Source organism: Podarcis raffonei, chromosome 6 (genome assembly GCF_027172205.1).
Source record: "Podarcis raffonei isolate rPodRaf1 chromosome 6, rPodRaf1.pri, whole genome shotgun sequence".
Taxonomy (NCBI): Eukaryota; Metazoa; Chordata; class Lepidosauria; order Squamata; family Lacertidae; genus Podarcis; species Podarcis raffonei.
The window spans coordinates 23,387,511-23,414,410 of NC_070607.1; the positions used below are offsets into that span (position 1 = coordinate 23,387,511).

Below are 26,900 nucleotides of genomic sequence, written 5' to 3' on the forward strand. Positions count from 1 at the left end.
AGCAACATTTACAAAGTCGGGGCTTTCAGTAATCGTCGATGCTGCAGGAGAGGTTATGTTTTGGCAGCTATCTTTGGATGGGTCTGCCTTGCAAACGTCGCAACCCCACAAAATAGTTCAGATGGGGCAGGCCATATAGATTCAGACGACCCTTTTGAGCAAAAGTGAGGATGGCAATCTGCTTTCAACAGGGGATGCCCATCAATCTGTTCCTTAATTTGCATGCTGTTTGTCCACTCTAGTACTCTTCCCTTGACTTTGCCCAACCATTTGTTTCTGTACTAAAGAGAGTGGATTTTTTAAAGGAAAAATAAAAAGTTAGAAGTCTGTCTGGCATATACAGTACAGATCTAGCACTCCTGAGGGGTGACAATCCATCTTTCCCGAAGTTCTCCTCAATAGCAAATGGGAACAGTTAGAAAACAAAACCCCTTTGGCATACTGGTGCAAGTTTAGAGCATGCATGCAAAGTTTCTCGTTTACAATTGCACAACGGCCCGTTTGCACAGTAATTAAGAAGAGGATGGGAGTTATGCCAGTGCTGCTCTGCCTGCTGATGTTTGCCAGTCAGCAAGATGCTCTGCAATCTTCTGTAAGAGGCAAAAAAGAAGCGGATGTCTAACTAGCAGGCAAAACTGCGTTATTACAGCGTTATTCAAGTTAAACTGCAAAAAAAGCTGCCTCCTTCACCTTCTGCATGGTTACATAGCTAAAGTGTCTTCACTGCAAACTTAGAACCTGTGTCTGGTCTTAACTCATTGTACTTCTGGTCCTGAGCCGTTTAAGGCTTTATCGGTCAAAAAGTGTACAGTGGTACCTCGGGTTAAGAACTTAATTCGTTCTGGAGGTCCATTCTTAACCTGAAACTGTTCTTAACCTGAAGCACCACTTTAGCTAATGGGGCCTCCCGCTCCCGCTGTGCCACCAGAGCACAATTTCTGTTCTCATCCTGAAGCAAAGTTCTTAACCCGAGGTACTATTTCTGGGTTAGCGGAGTCTGTAACCTGAAGCATCTGTAACCTGAAGCGTCTGTAACCCGGGGTACCACTGTACAGATTCACCCTCAGGATCTTTGCTTGTTTGTGTATGATGCGTTATGTGTCTTTCGCAAAAGACGAAACAGGAGAACCAACCTTGAGGTCTGAAGAAAGAGGAATGCACTTAATTGCAGTAAATAAAAAGTGTTTCTTTTCCTCCAGCACTTTGAGTTCGCCTCTTCCTTTTTCTTTTTCTTTTTCTTTTACTTCCTGTGCTTCCTATATGCGTACAGGCACTTATTTATTTGAGTAGCTGTGAGAAGTTTGGTAGAAGCAGGACATTTTTTTCAACCAGAACTTACTGGAACTCCGTTACGGCACCTCTCAGGTGGGCGCCATTGCCATTCTAAGATAACTCACTCATGGCGAGTTCCGGCACCTCTTTTTCAAGAAAAAGAGAACTGGGTAGAAGTACAGTGGTACCTTGGGTTAAGAACTTAATTCGTTATGGAGGTCTGTTCTTAACCTGAAACTGTTCGTAACCTGAGGTACCACTTTAGCTAATGGGGCCTCCCGCTACTGCTGTGGCGCGATTTCTGTTCTCATCCTGAAGCAAAGTTCTTAACTCGAGGTACAATTTCTTGGGTTAGCGGAGTCTGTAACCTGAAGCGTCTGTAACCTTAAGCAACTGTAACCCGAGGTACCACTGTATTCTTAAACGGCCTCCCCACACATAATAGACACACACAGTGCTCTTCAGATGTTTTGTTGGACTACAACTCCCATCATCCCTGCCCATCGGTCAGTACTGGCTGGGGGCTGATAGGAATTTGGGAATCCAAGGAACGTTTGGAGGGCACCAGGTTGTGGAAGGCTGTTTTAAGTCAGTGAGGCCCAGTTCAGGCCCTCTGTACACCCCATATAACCCACTCCCTCCTTACTGCAGGGCGACTACACACAGTGACCTTGTCCTCCGGGCGGTGAAGTTGGGAGTGCCCTACAGAGTCATCCACAATGCCTCCATACTCAACGCCGTCGGCTGTTGCGGCCTGCAGGTAACTCCTCTCGCGCACGCGGCATCCCGGCAGCAGGAAACCACAACTCTGTTTACTTCTCCGAACGGGTTTCTGCAGAGCACGGGCTTGAGGCACGCCTTCCAATCTGTAGGAAACAGCTGTGAGGAGTTGCACACTTTGTGGCCAGACTTTCTGTGGCGTTTCCTTTCTCTCTCCTTTTTTATAAAACAGCATGATGTAACTGAGCTTCTAAGAAGTAAAAGCTTTATGAATGTGGGCAATGCTGTTCTGTATGCCCTGGAAACGGTGGATAAATATCAATGGCTTAAAAAATTAAAATAAAAAAGTCAAATTTAAAAAAAATTAAATCAGATTTTTAAAATACAGTGGTACCCGGGTTACGTTACCTTTGGGTAACGTAATTTCGGGTTGCAAACGCGGCAAACCCGGAAGTGCGGTTTCGCCATGCGCAGAAGCGCTCTTCATGCATACGCAGAAGTGCTCTATTGCACTTTGCGCATGTGCAGAAGCGGTGCCTCTGGATACGAACTTTTTGGGGTAAGTACAGACCCCCGGGACGAATTAAGTTCCTATCCGGAGGGTCCACTGTAAAATGCTTTTGGAGCAAAAATCTTTCTAAAGATAGTTTTCTATTTAAGTTACAGTATAGTCCAAAGGCTATTCATCAGGAAATAAGGATTTGTTTTGAGTTTTTCATGTGTGTTAAAACTCAGTCTGGCATTGTTTTAACAAAAAATTGTTTAATCACATCAGTTAACAAACATGGATATATATGCTATGATGTTATTGTTTTAGTTAAATAAATTGTTTAAATTGTTATTAAGGAAATGATTATTTTTCTCCTTCCAATAAAGTACAGCAGAAAAGTTGTCCAAATATAAACACCTGTCTATGTATTTCTAATGGTATAACCAAATCAGTAATTTTTGATATAACTGTAAAAACTACTCTGAAAATTTATTATTCCAAAAATGAAACCTTCATCTGGTTGTAAATATTAAGATTATACCAGCAAGAATGAGTCTCTCCGTAAATTTTTTTGATTTAAATCAAGTCTTACTGACTAGTGATTTAAATCATGATTTAAATCACATCTACACTCCCCAGAAGCAAATATTGGAGAGGCTAAGAGAGGTTCTCCGCACTGGGTGTCGTGAAGCTGGGGAAGGGAAAGAAGAAGAAGAAGAAGAAGAAGAAGAAGAAGAAGAAGAAGAAGAAGAAGAAGAAGAAGAAGAATTTATTTGTATAGTCGCATCTGGGGCTGGAGCTGAGAAACAGCTGAGCCTCAGGTACACATACGAGCCACAAAGGGTGGGTTTATTGCACTTTTCATCCTTAGAAGGCGATTTCCACTACGTTTCAGATAAAGGAAAGGGAAGGTTCCATGTCACATAGCGCCAAACTAAATTGCCACAAGAGACATGGCAATGGTCCCCAGGGAAGGTAGCTTGCAAAGTGGGCTTAGACCATTGGAGAAATCCGCAGAGGGATGGGTCTGTCAACGGCTCCTAGCCCTTCCCCCTAAATGGAGCCTCCATTATCAGTGACAGTATACCTGCGAGTGTCAGATGCCGGGGACAAATTTGATTTGTATCAGTGGATTTGACTTGTGCCGATAGATTTGAAACAACAAAAGTTAGGGGCGCTTTCTTAAACGATAGGAATTTGATGTTCATAAAATAAGGGCTGACTTCCTTTTTTGCATTTTAGTTTGTCTGATTTCGATGCAAAAGACTCCTGCTCCATTAGTCTGGCCTTGGTTACTGAAAAACAGGAAACACCTTTGTAGGTTTTTCTTTCTCTTTTTAAAGAAAAGGAGCTTAAGCTGATGGCTTGCGTCTGTTTGGGAAGGCTGCAGCCGAGTGGCTCTCTAAGCTACATGTGTTTAGAGTTCAAAGTCATCACAATGGGGCCTGGCTGAATAATGTTCAGGAGTGACGGAGAATTCTGTGGACTGAGCATTGGAGCATGGGCTTCTTTCTGTCTCGTGATTTTTAAAACCACTTTCATTGACCCAGAGCGAAGGAACTGATAGCTGTACGCTTTGGCAGACTGTGATCAAGTCTGGGATTCAGCAAAAGACAACAGGGGGCGGGGAGACCTTTGACCTAAATAGGTAAATACTCAAAATACTCAAAAGTTAAAATACTCAAGCCGAGTATGAAAGGGTTAAACGTTGCCTATTGACTTTTCCCCTTATTTGGAGTAATGCAGTGGTCAGCTGACAGTAATTCCTGGTTGTATTTTGAGCAAATTCCCACCCGTCCCCGCAAGTTACTGGCAGGGCTATTTTGGTTGTGAAATGCAAAATCTGGATTTCTCATTCTCTTTCTGGATTACCCAAGTGTTGTATTTGAAGAGGACGCCTTGTGTAATATTCCAAGAATCATTGACTGAGCAAGAACCATTGACCAAGGGGCAGGGACGTCGCTGGACCAATGGTGTATAAGATAAACCTTCTAACTTAGCCGCGTGGGGTGATAGGCAACTTCTGAATGGGGACAGGTTCCCCATTGCTGCCCGCTCAACCAACAAGCCTCATCTATGAAAGAGCCACAGTACTGACATGTGAGCTGTCTCACGCTCTGCTGAATAAAATTTGAGGATGCGTCAAGATAAAAAAAAAGTAAAACAAAATAAAACACATTAAAAACTACGCATAAAAATATACATAAGGGACCAAAAATAGTTAAAATGTTTTCAGAAACAAAACTAAAAATAGGAGAAATATATGACTTCAGAAACTCAACAGGCGTTAGCTGAGATAAATTCCAAATCCCTTTTCATGAGACTGAAAGCCACGGGCCCCAAACTTTTTTCAAAGAGGGCCAGATTATTTTATGATTTGAGGGCCGACCAAAGTTGTTAAGCTTTTTTTAGGATTGAAGTTGTTGAGCTTCTTTTACAATTTTACCCCAAAGTTGTTGAGGTAGATAGAAACTTTATTTGCATTAGCCGATGGCCATAGCAATGACAAAACATTACAATATACACAGAAAAAATGAAAATTAGTATAAAAGCACAGTTTAGGGTCCGGAATCAACAGTCAGATAGTGGCCCTTCAAAGTTCTTGAGCTTTTTAAAGGATTTTACCCCAGAACATATACTGCCAGGAGGCCCCCAAAACGGACTTTGGCCATGCCTGCTAAAAGCCTTTGCAGCAAAAGAGACTATCTTCTGAGCCTTGTAATAAAAATCATATTTTTTTTCTTTCATTTTCCAACACTTCAATTTCTTTAAACATCCCCCCCCCCCCGGCTTCAAGATCTTGGATCCAACAATTTAAGAATAATGCACTGAAATCAGTTGCTGCCCATAAAGTTTGCGTTCAAGAATATAACCAGTGTTGCTCCTTCGGAAATACATAATTTGCCTGGAGCTGGTATGCTCCCAAATCTCTCCATTGGTTCCAACTGTTCAAAACAGAGTTGAGAACAAACTTTCTTGTATTCTGTTTTCAAGGGAATGCTTCTGGCTACATTTCCAAATGAATTCAGCCCCTGCACCGAGAATCCATAATGCAGTAATACATCAGAAAATTTTTGAAACTAGAAACTGTCCAGCGCTCGCACCATCTGTTCCTCAGACACATGAAGATCTGCCTTATCTTTATCTATATGAATTATTCTGCACCAGCGATTCTGTATTAAGCCCAGGATGGTGTCAGAACCTAACTGTGCCCTAATTAAATAAGCAGGAGTAGCTTTGAATATCCCTGAAATCATACATAGAAAAATGGGCTTTCAAGTCTTTCGACTAAGGTGATATTTACAAAGCAAAACTCAGCATCTTTGGGAGTAAAAGACTCCTTTTGGAATTTGAGAAGGATACAAGTAGTTAAGATTCAAAAGCACCCTCTTTTTAAAAATCTAAGCAACTCAAAAACCAGCATGAAAAAGTGAGGGAGCAAAATGTTATTCTCTCCACATCCATGTCAAACCATTGCAAGGTTCAACTTGGAATTCCCAAAGGAGCATTTTACTCTGAAAAATATTGACTTACAAGGAAAAAAAAGTTTTACATCAGAGATCACTGGATCCTGTTTTGTTTTCTTTGAGGCGCTTTCCCTGTTTTTTTCTTTCTTTCAATGTTTACAAAGCCCCAAATGTCTCCACCAAAAAGTGCAAGTTTTTCTTAGAACAAAACCCCTCACCCATTAAAACTAGTCTTATTGATCCCAGGCACCTAAGACTTTCTTTAAGACTTGTACACAAACAGCTACTTTAAATTTATTTTGTGAAATGTGCAAGGTCGTAGGATCCTGAAGGCAGGGGGAAACTACCTCAAAATATCAGTTATGATTTATCTTTGTCCATTCTGTTTGTGTACCACTTTCCTCTGCTATTTTGGATTGGGCACTGTTCACAACCAGCTCATTTTCTTTTGAATCCCTTTTGTAAACGTTTCGTGCCAGCTTGTGATGTCGAAAATAATTTATTTTTAAAAAGTGTGTTTACCATCCTATTTGGAGTCTTGAAACGCAGGACTTTAGGTACGACTTGAACTCAGGCTGGAACAAGCATCTCTCTCTCTCTCTCACTCACACACACACACACCGTATTTTTTGCTCTATAAGACTCACTTTTTCCCTCCTAAAAAGTAAGGGGAAATGTGTGTGCGTCTTATGGAGCGAATACAGGCTGCACAGCTATCCCAGAAGCCAGAACAGCAAGAGGGATTGCTGCTTTCACTGTGCAGCGATCCCTCTTGCTGTTCTGGCTTCTGAGATTCAGAATAATTTTTTTCTTGTTTTCCTCCTCCAAAAACTAGATACCGTATTTTTCGTTCTATAACACGCACCCGACCATAACACGCACGTAGTTTTTAGAGGAGGAAAATCCGTAGGCCTGCCACCCGTAGGCATTCCCTCCATAACACGCAGAGACATTTCCCCTTACTTTTTAGGAGGAAAAAAGTGAGTGTTATGGTGCAAAAAATACGGTACTTCTTGTGGTCTGGTGCATCTTAAAGAGCGAAAAATGCGGTGCACTGTGGCAGCTCATTTATCTTCTGCAGAGGTGTGATGGAATAATTTTAAGTTGTTGGTTGCATTTAAATACCAAGCAGCTGCTGATTTTTCTCTTTTAAAAAAACAGTTTTATCAGCCTCGCCGTCACTTCAGACCACAGTGTGACATTCCTCGGGGGCATTGCTGTTTTTAATTTGTCAATCCTTTTATCGTTATTATGAGCCACTTTTGAATTCAACTTGGAAAAGCAGGTAGCCGTCTCTCCCAGACCCATCTGGAGATACCAAACACTGAGATTTGGCCCTTCCCATCAAAACCTCTCTATATTGCACATCGCATAATGCCATGTCAAGTCTTGTGTCTACAGTCTTTATTCTGATAGGTGTCTTTCTCAATATCATCTCCCCACCTCTCCCTCTTTTCATGGCAGCTCTACAATTTCGGAGAAGTTGTGTCTGTCGTTTTCTGGACCGATACGTGGAAGCCCGAGAGCTTTTACGACAAAATAGCCAAAAACAGAAGAAACGGCATGCACACCCTCTGCTTGCTTGGTAAGGACCACTTCCTCTTTTTTAAAAAATATTTTTATTCAGTTTTACATTTAATATTTACATTAGTATATAAATCATAATCATATACAGTCACACCTTGTGTTGCGTTCCGCTCTTCTTACGGACTTTCAGCTTATGAATGCGGCAAACCTGGAAGTGTTTAGTTACGGGTTCGCTGCATGCGCAGAAGCGCTCGATCGCGCCACGCACATGCGCAGAAGAGACACTCTAGTTGCGGACTTTCGGGGTGCGAACGGCACCCCCGAAATGGATTAAGTCCACAACTAGCGGTACCACTGTACAAATAGGATTTTCTGAATCCCAGACTTCCCTCTACCCCTCCATGGGTTCCATGATTATTCTCTTTCAACTGCATTGTATAATGTCCTCCATATTTCCTTAATAGTCAATTGTTACCATAGTTCTTGTTACATTGCAAGTTTTGTTAAAATCCTGCCAATGTTTTTAATTGTTTACAGTGTGCTTCTAAACAAGTTACAAATTTTCCCTGTTCTTTATTAAATTTGATGTCTTCTTGGTTTCTGATCTTCCCAGTCATTTTTGCCATTTCAGCAGAGTCCATCATTTTTGTTAACTATTCTTCTCTGGTAGCGACTTTGTCTTCCTTCCATTTCTGGGACAGAAGTATCCTTGCAGCTGTTGTTGCGTACATAAACAGTTTTTTCTGCTCCTTCAGTATTCCTGAACCGAAAATTCCTAGTAAAAAAGGCTTCTGGTTTTTTCCACAAGAGTTATTTTAAACATTTTTTTCAACTCATTATAAATAATTTCCCAATATGCTTTCATTCTCTTACACGTCCACCACATGTGGTAGACAGGGCCGGATTTCGGTTTGATGAGTCCCTACACTACTGAAGATAATGGGGCCCTTTATACGTTGCTGTTTTTTGTGTTGAATATATGCTATATGGTAATTTATGGACCTAACAGGTATCTCAAGCCATTTGCACATGTTGCCATGCAACCAATCCATGCAGAATGTAGGCACCCTGTATATAGAAATGAGCAAACCAGTGATATTTTAGGAAGCAGGCGGGGCCCATTACTTACATCACAGGAGCCTACACAACACAAAACACTGTTGCTGTATGTAGGTTTTATTTTATTTGTTTTTTATCTTCTATTTTGGAAATGTACATCTAGGTGTTTTTTCCCCCTTTAAATTTTCTGGGACCCCCAAGAGAGTGGGACCGTAAGCTATAGCTTGTTTAGCTTACACGTAAATCCGGCACTGGTGGTAGAATGTGTCTCCTTTTTCTTTATACTTCCAACAAATATTTGTAGCTGCTCTGTGCATTTTTGCTAATTTAGTAGGAGAAGGACCACTTCCTTATATCACACTTAACCAGCCGGCATTATTTAGAACGCTCAGTAGCTGAGCAGCTATTTGATTTGAAATACTTTATTGTCACTTGTACAACTTGTATACAGTGAGATTACACGAGCACCCCCTACTCAGCTCTCTTAGTCTTAATTCCCCTCAGTTACTGACGCACACCCACCAAACCCGAAAGTCAGTTGCCCTGTTGTTACCTTTTCATTCAACAGCCTAACAGCCCATGGATAGAAGCTGTTCTTTACCCTGTTGGTGCGACTAATCATGCTTCTATATCTTCTGCCTGAGGGCAGGAGATCAAGAAAGTGCTGGCCAGGGTGTGAATCATCCCTGAGAATTTTCCTCACTCTCCTGAGGCAACGTTCTTCCGCAATGTCATCCAGCGGATTCACAGGACAGCCCATAATATCTTGCGCTGTATTCACCACCCTCTGTAGGCACTTCCTATCCGATGATGTCAAACCGGCATAGCACACTGTGATGCAGTATGAAAGGACACTTTCTATTGTGGACCGGTAGAAAGACATCATCAAATGTTGATTGACATTGTTCTTTTGCAATACCCTGAGGAGATGGAGTCTCTGTTGGGCTTTCTTAACCACTTGGGTTGTATTTATTTTCCAAGTAAGGTCTTCACTGAGATAAACTCCTAGGAATTTAAAGGAAGAGACTCTCTCCACACTGCCCTCCCCGATGTACAGTGGGGCTGGTTCTCCTCTCTTCCTCCGAAAGTCCAACACCATCTCCTTTGTCTTGCTGATATTAAGGTGCAAGTTGTTCCCTAGGCACTATGTAGATATTTTTTGGACCTCCCCTCTATACGCTGATTGAACATGAGATGAGTCTGCTGGATTAAGGCAGTGGCCCAGCCTTTTCTCACGGGGGCCAACCAGTTGCCTATGGGAAACCAGCAAGTGGGATGTGAGCACAAGAGCGTCCTCCCCTCCTTTGGCTTCCAGCAATTGGCATTCAGAAGCATCACTGCCTCCGGCCTTTGAGGCAGAGCATTGATAGTAGCCATGGATTGCTTTCTCCTCCATGATAGCCTCTGCCTTGCTGTCCAAACACAGAAGCAACAGCATCAAACTGTAGACTCAAAAGTCCTCCGTCTTACGCATCCTCTGCCTTGTTTCTTACCTGCAGCAATTGCATCTTTAAGAAATAGCAAAGCTGAGCAAAAACCCCAAACCCTTCCCTGGACATAGGAAAACAGCATGTCATGGAGCTGAGCCTCTGCCTTGTTGTTGTGGTTTTCTTCTATGTACAGGTTTTTGTGCTTTTTCTCCTTCGGGAGACATCTATCCCAACCCCACTCTCACAGCCCAAAGGTAAAACAGTCCAGCAGAAGCTTTTAACCGGTAGATTCTGTTGAATTCTGTAAACTGGTCCTTAGCCCGGTGATCATTTAGTTGTCTGTTAACACCGAGAAAAGGAAACGAGCCCTGCCCATGCCATCAGCTTCCTGGCTTTGAGGTCTTAAGTTGCAATCATCATCCAGAGAAAAGGAAGTTTTAGCAAGTTCATTTCTTTACTAGGACCGCCAGGATTTTTACTGCGTCTTTTGCAGCAGCTCCAACAGAAGGAAATTAAGCTTTTCCTGGCATGAGGAGAAACAGGGGGAAAGCTTCATAGCGTAAGCGGTTGTGTTCCACTCTACTCTTAAAAGCAGGAGAGCTTGATCAGTAGAAACAGGAGGCGATCCCACAGTCTCTGCACTGGGGCAGGATTTATTTTAATCATACAGAGCTTTTTCAGATTAAATCCAGCCTTGCATGAAACCCTCCAGAGAGAGGTAGAGATTATACAGATGCATTCAATCACATATGGAATTTTGATCAGGATGGAAATCAGACTGATGCAATTTGCAAGCAATTAGATCATTCCGTGCTGTTTAGATATTGAGGTTGATCGGGGAGAATTGAGTTTCTTCCGACTGGCAGGATCCTTGATTGCAGCCTGAACGGAACTATCCTCCCAGTGCTAAAGCAGGTTTTCTACGAGTTTACAGGACACTCCAGATACTTTATGGGACATAACTGTTTACTGGGGTTCCTACAAGCATAGACCGCCCCTGTGGCTACCACTGCTCTCCTTGATTACAAGCCAGGATCCCAAAACCTCCCAAGTCTAAAGGCGATTTCCATGTGCACACCGGAAAGAGCTGCATTTTGCCAGCATATAGGCATATAGGTCCAGTCACGGACGACTCTGGGGTTGCGGTGGTCATCTCACTCTATAGGCCGAGGGAGCCAACATTTGTCCGCAGACAGCTTCCGGGTCATGTGGCCAGCATGACTAAGCCGCTTCTGGCGAACCAGAGCAGCACATGGAAACGCCGTTTACCTTCCTGCCGGAGCGGTACCTATTTATCTACTTGCACTTTGATGTCCTTTCAAACTGCTAGGTTGGCAGGAGCAGGGACCAAACAACAGGAGCTCACCCTGTCGCGGGGATTCGAACTGCTGACCTTCTGATCGGCAAGCTCTAGGCTCTGTGGTTTAGACCACAGCACCACCCGCATATAATATACACAGCGCCAGCATATAGTAAGTTTATAAATCAAGTCAGAACATGCATGCAGAATTTTCATGCACTCCTGGAATTGGCGTCTGGAAGCTGTCTGTACATCAGGACTTGATTGTAAATCTTCTCTAACTGTTGAAATGTATGAAAACCTATACTGTGGGGATTTTGGAATGCATTTTAGAGAGAAGTAGATTTAATAGGTGTTAAATGCTCCCAGCCACCAGTGTGAAATGTCATCATGGCCTCACCATACACCTTAATCTGTCTATTTTGCATTTCATTGATCCTTTCTCTCCCCTCCATTCTTTAAGAACTGCAAGAAGGGAGGGTTGACAAGCAAGCATTATTGTGGTTTTGTTTTTTTTAAATAAAAAATTACCTGCTGACTTTTTCAAATAAATGAGGCAAAAAAATCTTACAACATTCAAGTTAGGGCTTCTTCTGCTCCCCTCTTTCTGTTCCTGCGTTTCTTTGTCTCTGCAACAATTCTGCACTGTCAAGTGACTGGTTATTGAAGGAGACATTCCGGCCGTTGGTTTAAATATTAAAATGTACTTAATTGAGGAGCTGGTGGAAAGTGTGTTTGCTGGATACAGATTAAATCAAAACTTCAGTTGACTGAATGAAATGAAATTGCCACTGTGTATAAATGGCAGGAGAAAGATTATGATGCTAGCTCACTTCCCATAGAGAGATGGTGGAAGGAAAGATCTATTGATATTGGCATTCATAGCAATAAATTGCAGGTATGCTCATAGAAAGCGCCATTGTGTTCAGCCATTGGTGATGGTGAGAACATGTCAGAGAAGGCCATGGATCAACAAGATCCTAAGTAGGTTGTGGGCGATATATCAATACTTTGTCTCTTACCAGTATGGACTCCAGACCGAGACAAAGGTTTCATATTTTGTCACCCTGTAATATATCGAGAATGCACTGCCCAGCTCGCCTCGCAGACCCGGCAGGCAGGAAACAGCACTTTGCTGCAAAGCCTTTACTGCAAAGTAAATAGCCATTTCCTGCCTGCCGATCTGCAAGGCATAAGCTCCTGTCGCCTCTCAGCCGGCATTGCAGAGTAAAGAGGCAGCTGGAGAAATCCCTTTAGCACACAGCGCTTGAGGGATCAAGAACTAGGCTTGGGAAGTCAGATTCTCATCAACATGTGGACGCTCTTGCGTTCAACCGTGCATGCTGGGGCAACTAGAGTGGGGCAATTGTGCACATACAATTATAGAAGGTACTCAGAAACTTCAGCAGCAGAATAAGAGATTTGGCCAGAAGAAAATGCTTTGGCTGTAGCTTCTACAGTGGTACCTCGGGTTACATACGCTTCAGGTTACAGACTCTGCTAACCCAGAAATAGTACCTCAGGTTAAGAACTTTCAGGATGAGAACAGAAATCATGCTGCAATGGCAGCAGGAGGCCCCATTAGCTAAAGTGGTGCTTCAGGTTAAGAACAGTTTCAGGTTAAGTACAGACCTCTGGAACAAAATAAGTACTTAACCTAAGGTACCGCTGTATCTATAAAGTAGTGCTAAGTAACTGTCCTGTCAGTGCAAGGATTTCTGCTTGTTCCATGGTGCTTCACCTCTTCTCCCCACCCCTAAAAAAGGTAAAGGGACCCCTGACCATTAGGTCCAGTCATGGCCGACTCTGGGGTTGCGGCGCTCATCTCTCTTTACTGGCCGAGGGAGCTGGCGTACAGCTTCTGGGTCATGTGGCCAGCATGACTAAGCCGCTTCTGGCGAACCAGAGCAGCACACGGAAATGCCGTTTACCTTCCCGCTGGAGCGGTCCCTATTTATCTACTTGCACTTTGACGTGCTTTCGAACTGCTAGGTTGGCAGGAGCAGGGACCGAGCAACGGGAGCTCACCCCGTCGCGGGGATTCAAACTGCCGACCTTCTGATCGGCAAATCCTAGGCTCTGTGGTTTAACCCACAGCGCCACCCGCGTCCCTTCCCCACCCCTACATGCCTCCTAAATCCATCCTAGGCATTTCCCCAGTCTCCGGAGCATATTTGGGAATGACGGAGGGGGGAGGAAAGGAGAGGGAGGTCCCACTGCACAAGCAGAAAGCCTTGAGCTGACAGGACTATGGAGTTGGATACCCATTAATTTGCAATGGGTCTGCTCTGACTATGGCTTAGCTAGATGTCACTCCCTGACTGTTAGCAGTCATTTACAATTTGGCTGCTTCTTCTTTTAACCATCGCCTTTGTCTTGAATTTTGTTGGGACTTGCATGCCTTCTCCCGTGTATGGCTTCTGTTCTGTTCTTGTTTGTGTACAATTTGGAAGGTTTGCATTGGGCGAAAGCTGTAAAATGAAGCAGAAATTCCAGGTAGGAGAATCGAGACCGCAAAAGCTGGGAAACACATTGGGTTGTATCAAGCCAAGTCATACTCGGCATAATCCCATTGAAATCAATGGACGTGAACCATAGCCGTTGCAAGTCATCAGGAGAAAAGGCAATGATAGAAATAGTGACAAAAATCTGCATGTTTCAAAGCTCTGACAAAAATTAGATTTGTTATTTGAGATGGTTTACCGAGATCTGAATACTTCTAAGCTTAGAAAACTTCATGGAACAACAAAAGGCACAGCTGCATATTTAAATGTACAAGAGAATGAGTTAGCGCTCAACGAAATGAGCTCATTTTACCAAAATCTGCAGTCCACCTAATTCAATAGGAAAAGGTGACTAATGTGGTTGAAGGCTTGCCATGAGTCTTTTTGGGTTATTTGATTGGAGACAGGAAGGCACAACTAATGGGGCTGCTTGCATGTCCAGGCCCCTGGGTTTCTGCCCATAGCTCATTCATGCCGCTCTAACTTAATAGACGTTCAGTTTCAAAAAGTTTCATCTCCTCAGTGAAGCACGATACAAAACATAGTTTTCCACTTAGAAGACAGCGAGAGGAAACGCCTTCGTTGATCTCGTCCGTTCTAACCCCAAATATGCTCATGTAGCAGTAAGTCTGCCCTAAAAAATCAACAGAGCTTGTTTCTTGGCTGCAATCACAGTTTTAACTTCCTACAGCTGATGTGTATTTAAGAGAGTTGTGTCACTTTCCACAAGAAGAAAAACCATTGCAATGAATTTTGTATAATAGATAGTGTCTTAGTCTTATATGTTAATAGTGAACTCAGTCTGTGGGTACCTAACACCGGAACCTGCCTTACACTGCATTGCAACAGTGGCTCGTTTAGCTGAGCCACACTGGCTGGCTGGAGGGTTTCAGGCAGCGGTTCCCTGCCAACTTGTCCTGGAGATGCCAAAGATTGACCCTGGGAGATTTCTCATGCAAGATGGATGCTGTACCACTGAGCTGCAGACTTCTCCATGCATCTCCAAATTAGGACCATCCAAGCATACCAGCCAAGCTAGATCAGGAACAATTAAGAGGCTTGGGGCTGCTTGGGATTTGCAGAACTACACAGAGCCTTTGGGGGAGAGAGAGAAACCTAAAAACAGCCCTAGAATGATGGCTGAATGAGTATCACAGGGGGAAATGGAATGATGACTGGCTGGCACAGTCAACATGAAGAAGAAGCAGAGTTTGGATTTGATATCCCGCCTTTCACTCCCCTTCAGGAGTCTCAAAGCGGCTAACATTCTCCTTTCCCTTCCTCCCCCACAACAAACACTCTGTGAGGTGAGTGGGGCTGAGAGACTTCAGAGAAGTGTGACTGGCCCAAGGTCACCCAGCCGCTGCATGTGGAGGAGCGGGGAATCAAACCCAGCTCACCAGATTACGAGACTACCGCTCTTAACCACTACACCACACTGGCTCTCTGGGTGTGCATGAGAGATATCTTTCTTATATCAAACGCAGCTCAATAAAAAAAAAGTTCTCCGTCTTAATGCTTGTGAAAGTAATACACAGGCAATTGACTTAAAGTGTATGTCCCGTTTTGTTTCCCTGCAGACATTAAAGTCAAGGAACAATCGCTGGAGAATCTCATGAAGTAAGTTGTTTCTTCAAAAGTGTGTGGTCTGCAACTGATAATTCACAGCTTAGTGCTGGCATGTAAGTGAAACGCATACTAAAACCACGGTATAGAGAAAGATTTTCTCCATGTTTCAGTTTAAGGCGTGGTTGGGTGAGGGGGAGGGAGCCAGTAGCCCTCAAACTGTTACTGGACTCCCAGCTCCCATTCAGCACCAACCCAGCATGGCTAATGGGCCCCCACCCTTGAGTTAAAAGGACCGATCAGCTGCCGTACTAATCACATTTTAGGCCATCCGGCTTGCTCTCTTAACTAAGAATTGGAGTTGGTTTAGGAATCCTGCTTAAACGGTGGACACGGGTGCCAAAATATCTCTGTAGACTTAAGGAGGAAGTGCCCTCTCCTGGCACCCAGTTTGGTTTTGTCTGCAGTCCATCCCGCAGGATGAAGTGACTTGCTTGAGGCAGTACTGGGATAGGTGAAGGCAGGAACCGGCGTCTGAATGATGCAAAGCAACTCTTCGTGCTAGCACTGCCTGTCAATATAGATAACACTTAGAGGAATCAGCAGTCTGAGTCAGTGTAAGCAGCTTCCGATGTTTCTGTTGCAGGATGGGGCTCGTGGCAAAGCAGCGGTGATGGTTGTCTTGGTGCCTTTTAGCATTTAATGAAGAATTTTTTAAGACTGGGGGGAAGCTCGTGGTTTAATAAGTCTGTTCAGTTTCTCAGGTTCCATATACACCCTGTATCTCCAGTAATAAGTGCCCAGAATTAGGCTAGCTAGTTATGACCCCATTTAATTTCATCTGTGGTACAGTGGCACCTTGGTTCTCGAACAAAATCCGTTCCAGAAGCCCGTTTGGCTTCTGAAATGTTCGAAAACTGAGGCTCGACTTCCCATTGGTTGCAAGAGCTTTTTGCACTCAGCGGAAGTTGTGTTGAATGTTTGGGTTCTGGAAAACATTCGGAAACCGGAACACTTACTTCCGAGTTTTTGGCGTTTGGGAGTCGAAACGTACGATAACAGAGGCGTTCAGGAACCGAGGTTTGACTAGTTTCATTTTTCTCCTGATCGCTCAGTATTTCTAATCTAGGAGAGATCAGTTGAGTCAGCTTCCTTCTTCCTCTCCACTGGAACTATTGATCACCTCCAGACACGTCCTCACTTTGGTCTAGATCCATATCCACGGAGTCCGACAATCTCTGGTGGAAATTTACCTTGGAACTTCTTCATAAGCTTTGCTCCTGCCAACTCCAGGGCTGGCAAACTTTGCAGAAAACAACCTTTTGAGAGCTGGCTTTGGGGTCTATAATTATGTAACTATACAGTATATGGTAGAAAAACACAGGCTTCCCTTCCAATTTGGCACGGATAGCGTGCTCTCTGATGTATCTCGGCAGTTACAGTAGATTAGCAGGGGTCTCAAAATATAAGTGACTTGCGATTGTGCCGAGGAGGCAGCGCGACATGTGGCACCTCTCAGATGCGGAGAGCATTTTCAGTTTACTCATGTGGGCTCTAATTCCTAGCTTGAAAGCTTCAAAACAGCCACGCAGTGGCTCTGATTCACAGCACATGCACAGAGGAGACTTTCATCAACACCGACCGACTTAATTGTCGGTAGACACTTCTTCTGCAAGCCGGCAGTTCTGGAATGCTGACGCCACAAAAAGAGCCTCGTAGTAGTGCCTGCTGTTCCTGTGGCTGTAACATACACCTGGATTCGGCTGTTTAAAAACTTGGAAGTGTTTGCTTTATGTCTCCAGCTGATCAGAGGGCAGCGCGTATAACACTCGCCTGCTTCTCATCAGCGACTGCCCCTAGACCTCCTTTTTGCGGTGTATTCCTTGCCAAAAACACGATGGATGAGACAAAACATGCACAGGCTTCTAGCGAGGGTCTAAACTAAATGGGCCTCTACCCTCGTACCTACAGGACCGCCTCTCCCGATATGTCCCACGGAGAGCCTCAAGGTCCATAAATAGCAACACTCTAGGGGTCCCGGGCCCTAAGGAAGTTAGATTAGCTTCAACCAGAGCCAGGGCTTTTTCAACACTGGCTCTGGCCTGGTGGAACGCTCTGCCTCATGAGACCAGGGCCCTGCAGGATCTGATTTCTTTCCGCAGGGCCTGTAAGACAGAGTTGTTCCGCCTGGCCTTTGGCTTGGAGCCAATTTGATTCCCTCCCCCTCTTTCTTTTTTCTTTTTCCTTTCTCCTCCTGTGATGAGGCTGCATTTTAATATTTTAATGTTTCAATATTTTAATGTTGTATTTTAATCTTGTTTTTAAGTTGTATTCATTCAACTTGTTTTTATTATTGCTTGTTAGCCACCCTGAGCCCGGCCTTGGCTGGGGAGGGCGGGGTATAAATAAAAATTATTATTATTATTATTATTATTATTATTATTATTATTATTATTAAGAGCCATTTGGCTGCCTGCCCCTCTTAAGAGCTTCCAGAGAGTGAATGTGAGACCTTGGTTTGATGCAACAAAGAAAGTTTTATCTTAAAGCTTAAGCATTTTGGGCAAGCCATGTTAAATTCAGCTTGGCTTTACTGTACATGGACCCCACTACTTGACTGGGATACTGGGGGGGCAGTTGCTGACCAGACTACCGTACCTTTCCTTCCATCAGGGGGAAGAAGATTTATGAGCCACCCAGGTATATGAGCGTGAACCAGGCAGCGGAGCAGCTTCTCGCTATTGTGCAAAACAGGCGGCTACAAGGCGAAGAACCAGGTAAGCACGTGAGCTCTGGCCGCTAGCATTTGGAGGCTGGCCCTCCCCTCTTTTGTCCAGACCGCTGCAGCATCAAATAACTCGCAATTTGTGATGGAGATGGGCCCTCTTGAAATTGGCAGGCTGGAAATTGCCTACAGAGGCCAAGCATTCGCTGTGGTTCATCAGCGACAGTGAAGTGAACTTCAAGCAGGACCGGAGGCAGAGCGCTGTAGCCACAAAACGTTGGCCTGCACACAAACCAGCCACAAACTCCACGAACCAGTTGGTTCTTTAAAAAAGAAATGCAAATCCCATATGAACATACTTTAGAGTGAATCACTTTGACCTTACTCTATTCTCTGTACGTGCTTTTGCTGGAGCTACTAGTTGTTGCAGAAACAGCAAAGGCACATTGATCCTGGGAAAGTGTGTCTTAATAGTCAACTTTCGACGGATCTAGGAGTTCTCGCTGGTTAATGAAATGCAGTGACTTTCCATAGGGCTGTAGGGTGTTGAATGGCCAAGTAGTGATTGGGTGGAAGCAGTGACAAAATGCTCTGCAAAGTCCAGCTAGCTCACATGCACTGCCTTTCTGAAACAAAACGGGAGGCACAGTTAAGAGCCCAGAAAGGATATGAAAGAATTAGCCGTTATCAGTGGAATCAGTCTCTTAGATACTCACGGGAGTGGCCTCTCTAAACAAGCCCTGTTTGGATGGAGGCAAGTCTATAAAACTATGACACACACAACTCATAGCAATCCAATCAGTGGTGGACTTTGGGCTTTCACATTTCAGTAGCATCCTATGTAACGCCAAAATTTGGCGCAGTAACAGACGCCTCTTGCCTTCCGTTCCAAGTCATGTTTGTGGCGCCCTCTTGGCTCAGCGCCCAGTGCGGGTGATCTGGTCAAGCATCCCTAAATCCGCCTCTGATCCAATCAGGCTCCATGCAGGGATGCAGCAGAACTTAACAATATCTGCAGATATGTCGCAGGCATATCATGGGTCCTTTTGCCTTCCTACGTAACACATTCCACTTACCCTTCCTTGTGGGAAGTTTTGATACCAGCAATACCTTCATATTAATCACAATTTACCGTACTTTTCCATGTATAAGACGACCCCTATTTTTGGGGACTCCATATTAAGAAAATGGGGGAGATTGCCCAGAGTTGTTGAGCTTTTATGGGGGGGGATTGCCAAAAATCGCTCACCCACCTGACCAATGCTGCCAATCGCACACGTCGCCAAAGCTGCCAATCGTCTGCCCGCTCGCCACCAGCAGCCACCAATCACCCGCCTAATTGTCGCAGCAGCAGCCAATCATCAGCAGGTCTTGCCACAGCCACCAATCACCCGCCCAATTGTCGCAGCAGCAGCCAATCGACAGCAGACCTTGCCGCCACCACCAATCACCCGCCCAATCACCGCTGACAATCTCCTGCTCGTGGCTGCAACCAATCGCCCATCTCCCCCTGCACTGTCCGTGTATAATACGATCCCCAATTTTAAACATCATTTTATAATTTAAAAACATTGTCTTATACATGGAAAACTACGATACTTACTTAGTAAGGTAAAAAATGGTAAAGGACCCCTGGACAGTTAAGTCCAGTCAAATTCAACTATGAGGTGCAGCACTCATCTCCACTTCCAGGCTGTGGAAGCCAGCGTTTGCCCACAGACAGCTTTCCGGGTCATGTGGCCAGCATGACTAAACCACGTCTGGCACACATAACACCGTGAAGAGTGCCAGAGGGCACAAAAATGCTGCGCTCAGTCATACTATAATGATGATGATGATGATGATGATGATAATAACAATAATAATAATAATAATAATAATAATAATAATAATAATAATAATTTATTTGTACCCCGTCCATCTGGCTGGGTTTCCCCAGCCACTCTGGGCGGCTTCCACAAAGACCAAAAATACACTAAGATGTCACACATTAAAAACTTCCCTGAACAGGGCTGCCTTAAGATGTCTTCTGAATGTCAGGTAGTTGTTTATCTCTTTGACATCTGATGGGAGGGCGTTCCACGGGGCAGGCGCCACTACCGAGAAGGCCCTCTGCCTGGTTCCCTGTAGCTTTGCTTCTCGCAATGAGGGAACCGCCAGAAGGCCCACGGCCCTCATACTACCATCTTCCCCACACTGCAGCCCTGTCTAAGCTTCTCTTGCATATTCTCCAGTCTAGGAATGGCAACCTATGGTTCTCCAAATGGTGTTGGACTCCAGAGCCATCATCCCTAAACATTGGCCATTGCTGGTTGGGGCTGATGGGATTTCTGCTAAAACGCCCGGAGGACCTCAGGTTCCCCAACCTGCTCTGGTCCTTTTGCTGATAAATCAAAGCAGTTACTAGGCCAGGAGGGCAGAATCAGTCTTTTCAGCTAGGTGGCCTTCACTTGATGACTCTGTATGAATGGCTACTTACCCCACTGGTTTATACCTGCAATTCAATACCTTGAGAATGAGAACTTGCTTCCTGGGCTTGACACTCCTCACATTTGCCACATCCTATTGCGAAGAACTTGAGCAATGTACACGTGTGGGTTGGGTTTTTTTTAGAGAAGTCTATATTAGTCTTCAGAGGACAGTCTTTTTTGTAAGCAGCGTTTTAACCTTTTTTAGGAAGAAAGCATCACTTCCTGCAGAAGTGTGCCAAGCGCACCAACCTTTCACTATGCTTCTGTAATATTCTTTGTTATCTTCATCCCCCCCCTTTTAACAGAAATTGCAGAAAACACCATCTGCGTAGGCTTAGCAAGAGTGGGCGCAGTGGATCAAAAGATTGCTTCCGGTACTCTACAGGAAATGACTACGGTGGCATTAGGCGATCCTCTACACTCTTTGATCATAACTGGAACTTTGCATCCGTTGGAATTAGACATGCTCAAGCTTTTTGCAGTTGACAAATCCATTTTTGAGCACGTGGCTGAATAAATACTTGTTTACGCACATGCTTTGAGCTGAATCTGGTGTCACTAGTTAGCCAGTGTTTTGCAAGAGGGGGAAGCCCACCCCAACTGCCCAAGTAGACTGCCAGAAAGTCCTGTTGCCAGTCTCTATGAAGACACCAAACTATTTATCAAGGAATACAACCCGTGGAGCAATTATCAAGTCTGGTTGTTTGGCAGGCTGCCTAAATTCGGTATGAAATGCATTTTTTAAAAAAAGTTACCTACCAATAAAAAGCCAGTTCAGAATGAAACATGTAAAAATATGCTTGCTTTTGTATATTAGAGAACTGTTTCTGCACATCAGTATAAATAGTGTTGGTTGTTCTAGATACAGAGTCAGTCTTCCACTGAAAAATCCAGGCCTGTCTGTGCTGTGGCTTCTCTCACAAAATGTGTGCTCTCTATACGTTTTAATGGTCATTCTGATCAAAGCACCAATTTTTTTACTTAGGCGCTAAAACCCTCAGTAGCCTTGGAACTGAACGATGCTGAAGCTTTGAGAAATGAAACGCATTGTGCGTTTTATCGGCTTACATATGTAACACATTAACAATGGCTTGCATCCAATGCTATCCATATGTGAACAGACTTCTGCTTACACAACAAGACTTGGATTACAGGATGTAATAGACAGAGGGGAGGGGGAAGAGACATGGTATTACTGCACCAAATAATGTAGCAATTCTTTTGACCATAGCAGTGCATTCTGCTGATTCCATGGTGGTTTAGATTTTGACCTCGCCACAGCTGAGATCGACTAAGCTTGGATCCAGTGTTCCTCTTCTACAAATGTTCCATTGGCCTTCAGTGCAGCAGAGATTTCTCTTGTCATGGGGGGGGGGAGGGAGAGAGATAAACTATTTTCATTAATCCTCTCTACAGACACTCAGGCAACCTTCCACACTGTTCTGAAGGGCCTCCCAAGTCTCCAGAACAGGTTTACAGGGTAAGGGATTGCCTCTCCTTCTCCTTCACAAGATTTGACTCCCAACTTCTGGTTCTCACATTACAGTGGTACCTCGGGTTACATACGCTTCAGGTTACAGACTCCGCTAACCCAGAAATAGTGCTTCAGGTTAAGAACTTTACTTCAGGATGAGAACAGAAATCGTGCTCCGGCGGCGCAGCAGCAGCAGGAGGCCCCATAGGCTAAAGTGGTGCTTCAGGTTAAGTATGGACCTCCGGAACAAATTAAGTACTTAACCCGAGGTACCACTGTACATTTGTCCAGGAGATGGTTTGCTTGAGGGCAGCCAGGAATGTGCAAATTGCGCGCGCACACCCCCCCCAAGGAATGAAAACACAACATTTGAAAAATGTTTGCAAAAGGGAAAAGTTTATTGATAGGAAAATTGATCCCAAATATTGTCTCAAACATATTAGCTGTTTAAATATTCCAGAGACTGTATTCAAGTAGAAAAAAATATGCATTAGAATGTCCAGTATTGCACTTACGGCAAGTCAGACTGGCTACTCGCTTTAGCATTCCCAAACCAATTACAGTATACACAGTCGTCAATTATCTGTAGTTTGAATTCACTGAAACAGTGAAGTCCTTCAGTTGCACCGGTACGTGTTGAGAAATACAACAGGCTGACTGACACCAGAGCCCCACTTTATGTGCAAGTTAGGAAATGGGGTTTCAGCACTGTTTTCCCATTCTATCTGATCTGAAAGTACTAGTTACAAATTTGGCAATAAGATCGCTATGCCCATCAGTTCTTTTATGGTATACCTCTGGGACGTGAACTATGTGAGCACTGCTTCTGTTAAACACTTGCCACATAAAATTGATCCCAGGCCAAAATTAGAACTGTTCAGGTAATGGGACTGTGAAAATAAATAAAATATTCCATATCCACAGTGGCATTTTCAATTCCAACCAAACGCTTGGCGTGGGCCTGTGCATTTTCACGAGGCTTGGTGGCAGCATTTAATCAGTCAATGAGATACAATTCTTGGAGGGTATAAAGCAATTATCAGAAGACTGAAGATCAGGTCAGGGTAGGAAACAGCACTTAGAAAGGGCACACACAGACAAAATGTTGCAGGAATACAAAAAAATACTTTCGGCAGCAAGAATCAATGCGACAGCAATGTAGAAAATGGAACCAGGTTAGCCAAGTTTAAGAACTTGAGCTGAACTGCCATATTTGAATGAAATCGTGCTGCATTTCCCCTCCCCCTCAAATATGCTCCTTTTATTTGCACTGGCATAACCAACTTCCAATCTCCATTTCCTCACATCTATTCCAGTATCATTCACCTAGTCAAATGCAGTTAGCATCCACTCTTCGGTTTTTAACCCTTTGCACTATTCTAAAGCCCTAGACCACGCAGTATTTCATTTACTAATCAGGACTGCCAGTATCTTAATGTAGTTGGAAGCTTTCCTTTTTAGAAGCGACCTTTATCCTGTAAAAGCTTCGGGAGTAAGAACACCACCGAGGCAGCTGGCTACCATCTGTACCAACATCTGACCTATGCAGTGGTTTAAAAGTTGTACAACACGTTACTCAAAAACTAGACCGATCCTATGACTGCGTAGTGTGCCGACATCCAAGCCTAAAAGTATAAAGGACACTTTTTCTTCACTTCATACAACTTAAGGGCTTGGTTGACAACAAGCTCCAACTAATATAAACCTCCTCCCCTAAACTGAAGACCTTACATTATCGTTAGAGAGAAACGTGGACATATGTTTATTGGGTAAGCACCCCTATTGCACTAGAATCTCACTTTGGCAGTTGTGTAAAAGCTGTGCATTAATTTAACCACTGCTGCCAAAGTTAGATAAAAGCAAATTTCAAAGCCACGTGTTTGGCAAAGTATGATTTAACTCAGTATTTGTCATTTGGGTGAGAGAAGTTAGAACAAAAAGGACTACTTCCATAGGGAAAGGCGTGAAGCAAATTAACACCAACTCAAAGGTTGAGCAATTTCTAGGCTCTCGGGTTCAGCCGCAACCAATGATTTAGTGTGTGCTCAACAGAAGACACAAGCAAAGTTCTGAAATATCGACAATATGCACGGGAAAAAATGGGGGTTCTTTCTTACCTTTAATTAAAAGCCATTTTACTGAAATGGGTTCAGAGCCAATGGCACTTCACATTAATCTACAGAGGTCACCGTATCTCTGAAAAGGAAAAAATTGGAATTTGCTATAGCGTGTGGAAAAAGGGCACGTGCATTTTCTACAGCGTATGCACCCACGGGGTAGGTTTCTCACAGTGCACTTCTCACATTATATGGGAATCTTCATGTGTGAAGCAGCCCTGATGCGTCTTGTGGAAAGGAATGGATGTTACTGAAGAAGTGTATTGGGCCAGAACTCATCTTCAGACCTTGAATTAGAGACTGTGTCGGATACTTGCATTTCTAAATTAATAGCAAGCAAAGTAAAAATAAGATTGGCAAGTAATGGAATACACACGCTGAGTTAAGAGATACATTTTAAAAGATTATTCCCATAAAAACCAGAAATTCCACGTTACAGTCTTTTTAAATAGAAACTAATGTACCAATACAATTCCGTTTTAGGCATTTCTGATGCCTAACTTCATTAAAAGCCATGAATAAATCTCCCTCCAGCTAAAGCTAAGCCAAGTGTGTGGGGGGGGGTATCTAACCATCGGTTAGCAGCGACTTTTGTTTTTCTAAGCAAACTTGTCTTGACACACAACTGTTCAAGCAAATGTCCTTTTGAGGGGGACGGAATCAGGTGATTTTCATTCATTTGAACATATGTGCGATCATCTTTGTTGATTAGTAAAAAGGGACTTGCTTACTACCATACATTCCAATTCCAACCAACTTCAGCTTCAACGTTGGAAACGAGAGATGCGTTTGTGAGATCTTTGTTATTCCGTCATGAAGCACTCTGACAGTTGCCTAGCAAGCCTTTATACATTACACTAGCATTGCAGGATAAACCCAGGAAATATATTGCCCAAGGTGAAGTTTAAAAAGAAACTTGGTTAAGACAGAAAATGAAAAATGATGGCTGTGAAGCAATATTTAGCTGAACCACACAGTTCACTCAGAAGACTCGCCTTCTTAAGGTATTAAGTGCTGAAGAACCTATGGCTCATTTTCAAATCTAATGCAAAAAAAACCTTTCAAAATATGCAATCAGATTCAACAAACCAAATTATATTCCATGATAATGTATACATAATGCATGGGCTTTATTGCATATACTAGTTGAACTGGTGGATTTCTGGCTGAAGAGCTTGTGAATTAATTCTGAACATGGACTGTGAAGCAAAAGTTCAGATCATCTGTTGACTATCATATACAAACCTTCATTCTGCAGTTAAAGTAAATCTGCCAGTCAAAGCCTCCAGCATCAGTCAACCAAAGAGGCAATGCATCCTTTGTTTTGAGTGCTTCGTTATTTTCTAATTACCGTTAAGAATGCGAAGGTGCTATCAGCCTAGATTTACGTCCTGGTGGTCAAACGTTTTGTAAACAAACTCTGCATAATCATTTTATCTTTGTATTGTAAAATTGAAGAATCACCTCCTTGGAAGTTTAAAAATGTAACAGAGAGAGAGAGTCTAATATCTACCATTATGCAATTACACATAAATCACACCAATCACAAGCAAGAGTCCTATTGGGTACAAGTAGTAGCCATAAAAAATAATAAAAATCCCCGATGTTCAATATCTGTGCTGGCAGATACTTTGACAGAAAAGGCACTCTGAAAACCCAATATGGTTTGGTTCGTTAAGTTTGCAAAGTACAAACAGTCTTACACGTTGTAGAATGTCAACCACTGTGACATTTTAAGAAAAAAATAAAAATTTATTTTCTACCCACCCTCCCTGTAGTTAACACTGGCTTTCTGGGAATAAGCAATAACTTCCAGCAGCTTCACAAAAAGCAAAACCAATGATTGCAATACCACATTATCATTAAGTTTGCTGCAGGAACAAACTTGGCCAGTAAATCCACAAAGGTTTGGAGCTCGTGAAAGTCAATCCCAAGTAGTTCAGGGCCATGCAGTTTTTCGGTTTTTCTCTCTTTATCTAGCCCACAAGGCAGCCGAGTCTGTTCAGTTTTGGACAACCGTAGAGAAGACGGGAGCAGGTCTCTGTTCCAAAGGAAGTACAGTGTCTTTTAAATCATGACAGTACTAGAAAGCTTTGGTCCAACGAGACGGTCGAGATATTTGCTACATAGCGGCAAAGTCAATCTGTACATAGAGCTGCCTCACTCCAGCCTGCGAAGATGGAAGAAAAGAAATACATTGGAATACAAATTCTAGGGGACTGTGTGACCCATGTCAAAACCTACCAAACATTAAATGGGAATGGATTCTCTTGTGCACTTATTACATTTTGATCCCTCCTTTCCTCCAAGGAGCTCAAGGTGACAGATATCATTCTCTTCCTCATTTATCTTCACAAAAGCCCAGGAAAGTAGTTTAGGCTGCAAGGAAGTGACTGGCCCAAGGTCTATCAGTGAGCTTCATGGCTGAATGGGGGTTTGAACCCCATTTCCCCAGGTCCCAGTCGAACGCTCTAACCACTATGCCACACTGGCTATGGTTGCAAAATGGGCTAGCAAAAGCGTGTGACGTGTGGCACGTTTAGAGAAGCCCACCAGAAATTAATGCAAAATACACCCTGCACAAATTCCTTTGTTTAGGAAATTTAAACGGAATATCAAATAGCTAGCTGGGTAGTTCAGATCAAATTGTGTGAAAATCTCTCGGAAAAGTAAGAAATCAAGATAACAAACTGTTTATAAAAGAATGGAAACGGTTGTCTGAATATTTACAAACAAACTGTAAACAGATAAGAACATTGGCAGGATTCTGGTAATAAC

At 43.5% G+C, this 26,900-nt stretch overlaps 2 protein-coding genes across 3 annotated transcripts in view; one reads left to right on the forward strand and one right to left on the reverse strand.

Moving 5' to 3' along the window:
• DPH5 (diphthamide biosynthesis 5) overlaps window positions 1-21,316 on the forward strand; it is a 28,383-nt gene extending 7,067 nt beyond the window's left edge. The window contains exons 4-8 of one of the 2 annotated variants that reach the window (XM_053391610.1): window positions 1,924-2,032; window positions 7,414-7,534; window positions 15,350-15,389; window positions 18,009-18,112; window positions 20,837-21,316. In XM_053391610.1, coding sequence (XP_053247585.1) covers window positions 1,924-2,032; window positions 7,414-7,534; window positions 15,350-15,389; window positions 18,009-18,112; window positions 20,837-21,048 — 586 coding nt within the window. In that variant the 3' untranslated portion in view covers window positions 21,049-21,316. The remainder of the gene's footprint in view (window positions 1-1,923; window positions 2,033-7,413; window positions 7,535-15,349; window positions 15,390-18,008; window positions 18,113-20,836) is intronic. The other variant, XM_053391609.1, reaches the window with a different exon arrangement.
• A 1,066-nt stretch (window positions 21,317-22,382) lies between these two features.
• Window positions 22,383-26,900, reverse strand: part of SLC30A7 (solute carrier family 30 member 7) — a 31,469-nt gene continuing 26,951 nt past the window's right edge. Inside the window, exon 11 of the mRNA XM_053391605.1 lies at window positions 22,383-26,292. Coding sequence (XP_053247580.1) covers window positions 26,245-26,292 — 48 coding nt within the window. The 3' untranslated portion in view covers window positions 22,383-26,244. The remainder of the gene's footprint in view (window positions 26,293-26,900) is intronic.